Source organism: Oreochromis niloticus, unplaced genomic scaffold (assembly GCF_001858045.2).
Source record: "Oreochromis niloticus isolate F11D_XX unplaced genomic scaffold, O_niloticus_UMD_NMBU tig00000852_pilon, whole genome shotgun sequence".
NCBI classification, from domain to species: domain Eukaryota; kingdom Metazoa; phylum Chordata; class Actinopteri; order Cichliformes; family Cichlidae; genus Oreochromis; species Oreochromis niloticus.
In genome coordinates, this window is record NW_020327258.1 from 218,200 (window position 1) to 228,335 (window position 10,136).

The 10,136-nt window shown below is 39.5% G+C and overlaps 1 gene segment (V, D, J or C); it reads left to right on the forward strand.

The window, feature by feature from the left end:
• The first annotated feature begins 6,930 nt into the window (after positions 1-6,930).
• Positions 6,931-7,468, forward strand: LOC109199890 (Ig kappa chain V region 3381-like). The segment is given in 2 exon segments: positions 6,931-6,982; positions 7,090-7,468. Coding segments are annotated over 2 exon segments (384 nt in total).
• The last annotated feature ends 2,668 nt before the right edge of the window (positions 7,469-10,136 follow it).

Sequence of the window (10,136 nt, forward strand, 5' to 3'; positions counted from 1 at the left end):
TACATAATCCAGCCTTTTCTGTTTGGGTGAACTGTTTAGCAGCATTTACGAGGTCATACTGACACATCTTTCATCTAAGCATAAAGTTGGTGCAGTCTTTAATCTCAGTTTCAAGTCAGTCAAAGCTTTACTTACATCTACAGTCTGTCACAGTCCAGTCAGTCCCCTCACATCTGTCATTGCTGATAGTGGAGCCTCTCGTGCACATATTTGAGTATCCACTGACAGCAATATGACATCATATCGAAAAAGGAAAATAATTCTGCATGATTTTGGAATGGATTGAATCACTACAATCCTTTTAGACTCGGAGCTTACCACCTGAACTCATTCTCTTAGTCTCCACTCATTTGCAACATTCTGCTCACTTGTGTTATAATCAAATGATCTTTCCCTGATCTAATAACAATTTACAACATATCAAGTTTTAACCCGCTAAGTTGACAGGACAAGATTATAATGCTGGTTTGCAATCTTTAATCAGTCCCACATCATATTGGCCCACTGGTCTGCACAGGGTGTGACCTGCACTAAATAATCATCAACATTGAGATCCAACAGTTCAACTGAGCTAATACAGTGAACATTAGACAGCATAACTGTTTTAAAGGCATTCCATTTTTAGGGAGAACAATACTTTTGGGTCCTCCCTGACTTGCCAATCGGAAGCTCTGTTACAAATGTGCACAAATCTGCCCAGGTCTTCCCACCTGCAGTCAGTGGACCTTGCAAGGGAAATGTGTGGGGTGGATGCATCCATTATAAAAAACTTTTTGTTCTTTAGTGAGTGAAATCGCAAGCGCAGCAAATGTAAAGCTCCAACGTAAACATTTCACTGATAGTTTATCATTTTCAACTCTGCACCACTCCTCACATGAAGAGTGGTGCAGAGTTGTACTCTGCATTTCTCCACTGTAAGAAATGCAGTGCAGACCGTCAGCAGCCAACACAGGCATCTGGAGGCATGCAATCACATGCTGTTTGTAAAAAAAAACTTTCAGTGAGCGGCCCTGCCCCCAGCCACCATTCATAAACGAAGGCAGGGGTCACAGGGCTGTATTTCACTATTGCATAGTCACATTCTGACTGTGTGATTGTAATGTTGTCATGGCAGGAGATCAAATTTATGTTTAATTTACACATTAAGTAAATTTACTAGACATGAGTCTGACCCTGCCAAAAGTTAAAACATAGAAAAGTCAATACAGGACAGGGGAACTGTGAAATTCTCCATTCGAACATGCCCTGTTGTAGAGACAGAGTGAGTGTACCTTCTAATGTTGGCTGGAATTTCAGGGAGGGTGAGAGCGTAACACAGAGTGACTCCGGATTCTGCAAGAAATTCCACCTTCTCACCACACAGACATCGTATACGTAGGCTTTAAAAATAATAAATAAATTAAACATAATAAAACAATATTCAAAAAAATCTAATTTGAGAATTTACATTTTATAGTTTTTAAGATACATCTCTTCTATGCTTCCACCTTCTTTCTCAAAACTCTAAACAATAAATTTAATTTTCAGTCTACATTCACAAAATGTTAAACTCATCAGGTAAAACCTCACAAACGCATCAAAAATGTTTTATGTGTGCTCACAAACATGCAGTGGCTTCAGCTCATGCACAGAACCAGTTAAAATGATAATACTGCTGAGCAGTTATTGCACACTCAGTGTTTGGGAGTAACGGAATTCATGTACCAACGTTACGTATTTAAAATACAAAATATGAGTAATTGTATTCTGTTACAGTTACCGTTTAAAAAGGTGGTATTCAGAATATAGTTACTTTGTTTAAATAAATGGATTACACGTCGGTCTTTTCCTGTTTCACATGTTAGGCTATGTCCTCTCTATTTCTGGTAATTCCACGCTGGTTGAAACCCAAAGAAAACATGCATCAAGAGGCTCTAATGTCTGTGTCTCAATCTCGCGGCCCATGTCACCTCTACTTGCGACCCGCATTATGACGTGAAGAAATATTTAAAAATATTTTAAAATTATTATTCAAAAAGTGATTTAATATGAAGGCAATAGGCAGAGTGTTACAGGCATAGCCCTAAAGAATGTAGCCTGATGGGCAGTGTAGTCCGTGCTGCAGGGAGAATGGACTGCCATACACGTTATGTGTCTGTGAGCGAGGGAGGGAGAAAAAGGAGAGCGGAAAAGTACGAGCTGTCATCGAGTAGAAACGGGAGCTGGAAGCATGTAAATATAATAATAACCACTGCAGCCAAAAAGAGTGCCTGACGAGCCCAGCTGTAAGTAAGCTATTAAGACTCAACTCTCCTCCAAGTCTCTGTTAGTACATGACTTAATAATTGATCAACAAATCGATTTACTCTGCCTTACAGAAACCTGGTTGCAGCAGGATGAGTATGTTAGTTTAAATGAATCAACACCCCCGAGTCATTCTAACTACCAGAAACCTCGAAGCACAGGCCGAGGGGGCGGTGTGGCAGCAATTTTTCACACCAGCCTATTAATTAACGAAAGACAGAGACAGACTTTTAATTCATTTGAAAGCCTGATGCTTAGCCTCGTCCACCCCAGCTGTAAAACTCAGAAACCAGTCTTACTTGTTATCATCTATCGTTCACCTGGGCCTTACACAGAGTTTCTCTCTGATTTCTCAGACTTTTTATCTGATTTAGTGCTCAGCTCAGATAAAATAATTATTGTGGGTGATTTTAACATCCATGTAGATGCTAAAAATGACAGCCTCAACATCGCATTTAATCTGTTATTGGACTCAATTGGCTTCTCTCAAAATGTAAAAGAACCCACCCACCACTTTAATCACACTCTAGATCTTGTTTTAACATATGGCATAGAAACTGAACATTTAACAGTGTTTCCTGAAAACCCTCTGCTGTCTGATCATTTCCTGATAACATTTACATTTACAATAATTGATTACACAGCAGTGGAGAGTAGACTTTATCAAAGTAGATGTCTTTCTGAAAGTGCTGTAACTAAGTTTAAGAATATAATCCACCCACTGTTATCATCTTCAATGCCCTGTACCAACATAGAGCAGAGCAGCTATCTGAACGCTGCTCCAACAGAGGTCGATTATCTTGTTAATAATTTTACCTCCTCACTACGTACGACTCTGGATACTGTAGCTCCTGTGAAAACTAAGGCCTCAAATCCGAAGTACCTGACTCCGTGGTATAATTCTCAAACACGTAGCCTAAAGCAGATAACTCGTAAGCTGGAGAGGAAATGGCGTGTCACAAATTTAGAGGATCATCATTTAGCCTGGAGAAATAGTTTGCTGCTTTATAAGAAAGCCCTCCGCAAAGCCAGAACATCTTACTATTCGTCACTGATTGAAGAAAATAAGAACAACCCCAGGTTTCTCTTCAGCACTGTAGCCAGGCTGACAAAAAGTCAGAGCTCTACTGAGCCAACAATCCCTTTAACATTAACTAGTAATGACTTCATGAACTTCTTCACAAATAAAATTTTTATCATTAGAGAAAAAATTACCAATAATCATCCCACAGATGTAATATTATCTACAGCTACTTTTAGTACCATCGATGTTAAGTTAAACTCTTTTTCTCCAATTGATCTTTCTGAGTTAACTTCAATAATTAATTCCTCCAAACCATCAACGTGTCTTTTAGACCCCATTCCTACTAAACTGCTCAAAGAAGTCCTGCCATTAATTAATTCTTCGATCTTAAATATGATCAACCTATCTCTAATAATCGGCTATGTACCACAGGCCTTCAAGGTGGCTGTAGTTAAACCTTTACTTAAAAAGCCATCTCTAGACCCAGCTGTCTTAGCTAATTATAGGCCAATCTCCAACCTTCCTTTCATATCAAAAATCCTTGAAAGAGTAGTTGTCAAACAGCTAACAGATCATCTGCAGAGGAATGGCTTATTTGAAGTGTTTCAGTCAGGTTTCAGAGCTCATCACAGCACAGAAACAACTTTAGTGAAGGTTACAAATGATCTTCTTATGGCCTCTGACAGTGGACTCATCTCTGTGCTTGTCCTGCTAGACCTCAGTGCTGCGTTCGATACTGTTGACCATAATATCCTATTAGAGCGATTAGAACATGCTGTAGGTATTACAGGTACTGCACTGCAGTGGTTTGTATCATATCTATCTAATAGACTCCAATTTGTTCAAGTAAATGGAGAGTCCTCTTCACACACTAAGGTCAATTATGGTGTTCCACAGGGTTCAGTGCTAGGACCAATTCTATTTACATTATACATGCTTCCCTTAGGCAGCATCATTAGAAGACATAGCATACATTTTCACTGCTATGCAGATGACACGCAGCTCTATCTATCCATGAAGCCAGGTAACACACACCAATTAGTTAAACTGCAGGAATGTCTTAAAGACATAAAGACCTGGATGGCCGCTAACTTTCTGCTTCTTAATTCAGATAAAACTGAGGTTATTGTACTCGGCCCTGAAAATCTTAGAAATATGGTATCTAAGCAGATTCTTACTCTGGATGGCATTACCTTGGCCTCCAGTAATGCTGTGAGGAACCTTGGAGTCATTTTTGACCAGGACATGTCCTTCAATGCACATATTAAACAAATATGTAAGACTGCTTTCTTCCATTTGCGCAACATCTCTAAAATTAGAAATATCCTGTCTCAGAGTGATGCTGAAAAACTAGTTCATGCATTTATTACTTCCAGGCTGGACTACTGTAATTCTTTATTATCAGGATGTCCTAAAAACTCGCTGAAAAGCCTTCAGCTGATCCAAAATGCTGCAGCAAGAGTCCTGACAGGGACTAGAAAGAGAGAGCATATTTCTCCTGTTTTGGCTTCCCTTCATTGGCTTCCTGTTAAATCCAGAATTGAATTCAAAATCCTGCTCCTCACATACAAGGTCTTAAATAATCAGGCCCCATCTTATCTTAATGACCTTGTAGTACCATATCACCCCATTAGAGCACTTCGCTCTCGCTCTGCAGGCTTACTTGTTGTTCCTAGAGTATTTAAAAGTAGAATGGGAGGCAGAGCCTTCAGTTTTCAGGCCCCTCTTCTGTGGAACCAGCTTCCAGTTTCGATTCGGGAGACAGACACTATCTCTACTTTCAAGATTAGGCTTAAAACTTTCCTTTTTGCTAAAGCATATAGTTAGGGCTGGACCAGGTGACCCTGAATCCTCCCTTAGTTATGCTGCAATAGACGTAGGCTGCCGGGGATTCCCATGATGCATTGAGTTTTTCCTTTCCAGTCACCTTTCTCACTCACTATGTGTTAATAGACCTCTCTGCATCGAATCATATCTGTTATTAATCTCTGTCTCTCTTCCACAGCATGTCTTTATCCTGTTTTCCTTCTCTCACCCCAACCGGTCGCAGCAGATGGCCGCCCCTCCCTGAGCCTGGTTCTGCCGGAGGTTTCTTCCTGTTAAAAGGGAGTTTTTCCTTCCCACTGTCGCCAAAGTGCTTGCTCATAGGGGGTCATATGATTGTTGGGTTTTTCTCTGTATTTATTATTGTGCTATCTACTGTACAATATAAAGCGCCTTGAGGCGACTTTTGTTGTGATTTGGCGCTATATAAATAAAATTGAATTGAATTGAATTACACTGTGTTCGTGTTTTTCTCCAAAACAATAAGTTCTGTTGGAGCCTTTCAACGCCTCTCTCTGTCTCTCGCTAGCAAAGTTGACTTGGACAACAAAGTAAAGCTAGTTTTCGGCTACGAGCCCGACACGAACCCGACGTATTTGCCAGAGGTCCCTTTACTACGGTTCAGAGCCGCACACCTGTTTTATATATGCGCGTCTGCAGATCACTGCAAAAAGTGCAGCCTTACCTAATGTTCACCTACTGTTACTCATTTTATATTAAGATTTAAAAATCTAGTTGGTATTGGTATGGCGAGTAGCCTTCAGTAATAGTAATAAATCACACAGTAATATTACATTCATGTAGTTGTGGTCAGCATCATGCATCAACGTGAATCACTGCAAGTTTTTTTTGTACTGAGTTTTAGAAAAATCTAAAATAAGTTTTGCAAATTGTACCTTTCCTCTGATTTTTTTTAAATGTCTTTCATTTTTTGAGGCCATGTTTAAATGTGCAGGTTCTTTTTTGGGGGGCAAAAGTTTTCTATTCTGTCCTCTTGCTTACATGTAAGCGGTTCTTTGATTTGCTGACAGGTAAGTTTCTAAAACTTCTTTCAGGGTGAAGATTCTCTGAAACTCTGTTCATGTGTTTGTGAGTAGACATGTACAACATTTCGTTTCCTTTTTCTTTTTCTTTTTTTAAAGTGAACAAGAGGAAATCAGATTTTGTCTTACAAGGACAAATGTCTGTGCCTTTATCTTTAGACTGCATTGTTTGCATCTTTTTTGGCATTTGGCAACACTTGGGGTTATATCACAAAGTACTGCTCTGGTTTGATCTTGAAACATTTTCTTGCCTTTCTCAGTCAATGGACATTTTTTTCAAAAAGATTGCAGAAAATACCCAAATTTAAAAATCCCACACACCCATCAATGTGGGGATGTATCCTAAAACACAAGAAAGAAAGAATGTTCATACACTCAAAAATATTTCTATATAAAATATAAATAAGATTTCAAACCAATTATTTTTTGAACTGATTCACGACCTGATCAAGATAAAGACAACTTAACTATTCAAAGAAGAAAAAGGAAAAATCATTTCCAAATAATCAGTCTTTTTGAAATAATTTACAGTGAATATTTTGCCAAACTGACTGATTAATTGATAAACAGCATCGACTATTTGATCCAACTCCCTGTGTGAGTCAGTCAGATCATTTCCATAGAGAGTCACTTTGCATCAGCAGCACCATGCTCCAGTGCTCTGGGAGAGTTTATAGTCCTGAGAGTTGAACACTGGATGACTGACAGCTGTCCTTCATCACAACAGAAGCCACAGAAATCCTCCTCATCAAAAACATGACTTTGATCTGCGTCCTCATCTGGACTCTCCTCTGCTGCTGCTTCACAGGTAAAGTCCAGAGAATCAAACTCCTCTCCTCTATCAACATCTGTCCCTCTGAAATGAAGCCCACAAAACCATGAAGCTGCTTTATGTTTTTGTCTCTGTATCCTCAGAGTCCAGAGGACAGATCACAGTGACTCAGCCTGGAGCAGTGAGCTCTGCTGTGGGAGGATCTGTGAACATCAAGTGTAGGACCAGTCAGAATGTTTATGTTTATAACAACAACCACTATTTCGCCTGGTACCAACAGAAAGATGGAGGAGTTCCTAAACTGCTCATTTACCTTGCTAGCACTCGAGTATCAGGGATTCCAGCTCGTTTTACAGGCAGTGGATCAAACTCTGACTTCACTCTGACCATCAGTGGAGTCCAGGCTGAAGATGCAGCAGTTTATTACTGTCAGAGTCTCCATAACATCAACAGTCAGTGGGTGTTCACACAGTGAAAAACAGTCGTACAAAAACCTCCCTCAGTCAGACTGAACAGAAACTGAAGTGACTGCTGCAGCTGGAAGATACTGCAGAGACTGATACAGTTCAGAGGACACACACACACACACACACACACACACACACACACACACACATTTTTTTAAAGATTGAAAAGAAAACATTACATCACTCAGAAAATTAAAATGATTATTAAATCAAAGTCATTATTGTCAGTGACTCAGTACAATAAATCCCTATGACAGTAGCAATCTCAGCTTCCAGTAAAATATTGTGTTCAAACCAGTAAATTAATTAAATTTTCCTCTTTCTCGTGATTGTTTTCACTGTTCTATTCTAGTTTCAGTGATACTATAATTGTGTTTTGACTTTAAAAAAAACCTAGTGTTGATTACGGCCGACCTGGACTAGAGACAGAATCACAATTATCAGAATCAATCAACTGAACATCCCATCTCGTCACTTGTGAACATGATAAAATGTCCACTTAATCATAAACTTAATTCAATAATGGAGTTGTACATCTGGAGTGAGTAAGTTTTCTCTCAGGATGTTTGGCTGACCGTAAACATGTTCTCTTATCATTTTCTTATGAATCTGTGTTTTGTTGAATGTTCTTAATTAAGGTAAGGCACATTTTCCTGTTACCAACTTCCACCACAAGGTGGCAGCATCATAAAGAACAGCAGTTACTACTTCCAGATTTCACCAAGTGCATCTTGGTCTATGGCAGGGGTGTCCAACTCCAGACCTCGAGGGCCGGTGTCCTGCAGGTTTTAGATGTGTCCTTGATCCAACACAGCTTCTTTAAATAGCTAAATTACATCCTTAACATGTCTTGGGGCCTTTCTCAATATGCGTACTTGTGCGTACTTGCGTTCTCGTGTACTTGTGATACGTCATCAGTCGGAGACCAAGTACTGTTCCAATTCGAAGTACGCATCAAACCGAGAACGCGAAAAAGTCCCGGATGTGTTCTCGCTCCGCCCGTTTTATCGAGCATGCATCGGTGGTGACTTGTGTGGACTTGGTACAGCTAAATATCCCAGAATGCATTTCGTCCGAAACTCAGACAAAGGCCGTTTCTCAATTCTCAAGTACGTGAGTACGTACTCGCGTTCTCGGCGAGTCCGTACTCCCGTGCGTTCTCGGCCAGTACGTACTCGCCGAGAACGCGAGTACGTACTCACGTACTTGAGAATTGAGAAACGGCATTGAAGTTCTCCAGAGGCCTGTAATGAACTAATCATTTGATTCAGGTGTGCTGACCCAGGGTGAGATCTGAAACCTGCACGACACCGGCCCTCGAGCCCTGGAGTTGGACATCACTGGTATATGGTTCTGTGTGTTTGCTGTTGTGTTTTGTGACTGATACACACACACATACACACACACACAGTTTTAGAGAGTTGAAATTTTTCTGCTTTAAACATAAATTATCATAAAAACATTCATTCCTCTCTTTACTGTCTGCAGTATCACATTCAGGAATTGAAGTAACATCTCATAAAACAGTTTAGCTGGAATGAACACGGAGGATTTCATTCTTCATTGTGAATAATATGCTGAAATATTTAGAGTAAACTCTGCAAACACCATATGTTGAGAAAAATAATGTAGTGATTTAAAATTTAGGACTGTTTACTGTATTTGAATAGCTATGATTGATAATAAAAAAAAATGAAAACATTCACCCAATTAGTATTACAGCTGACCCGGTTATTTTGGTGCACGGTGCATGAAATATTTGGAATTGTAAATGATGATGACTTCTCATGTTTTTACTTTTATCATGAATAATCATCCTGATGAAGACTCTTAAAACTCCATCTGTTATTCCAGGACAAACTGTTTCTATCAGATGTTAAATCAGATGATCCATTAGCAAAAATATTGACTGATATCTTCAGAAACCCAGAGAAGCTCATGAAGCTAATCTCCATCACTCTGGTGTTTTTGATCATTTTACTGGAGGCTGGTCTGGGACTGACGTCACTCTGATCATCAGTTCAGAGTTCAGAATTAAGATGATGTGGTTTGTTACTGTTAGCAGTGTTTAAGTTTGTTGTTCATACAAAACCCTCACACAGCTGGAGAGGAACTGATCTGAGAGCTGCAGTAAAACTGAAGACCAGCAAGATATAAGCAATAGTTTTATCTGAAATGTTGTGGAATTTTGTAAATAAATTCTGCAACACAGAAAGAGCTGTAGTCAAGCTATTTATTACTGCGAGCAGGAGAGCCAACACACATATCGAACATTAGAGTTCACAGTCATGCCATTCTGCCCTTGGGACGTCTCGGCTCCACCTGGTTCTCTGAAGACTTCTGATCAGCACCCAGTCTCAGTCTGGAGATTCCACCCTTGGGAGGATTTCTTCCAGTAATACTGTATCTGTACCTGTACCTGTATCTCCTTACTAGAAGGAAAAACTTCTAACCATTTTGGAAGCATATCAACCATCATCAATCAGCATGTTACTTTCTGTTCAGTGAACTTTACTTGTGGGTTATCAAAAGCTGATCTGTACCACCTGTATGGGTTTAATACCTGTACATGAATTGTTAGTCACACATAACATAGAAAAATCATTGAAAATTGTAGAAAAATCACCAAATAGTTTTAGAGTAAACCTGTGTAGAAATGTTTAGCTTATTTTAGAGTTTAGATATGTAGGAATGTTTAGTTTCCTTTAGAGTTTAGAAATGTG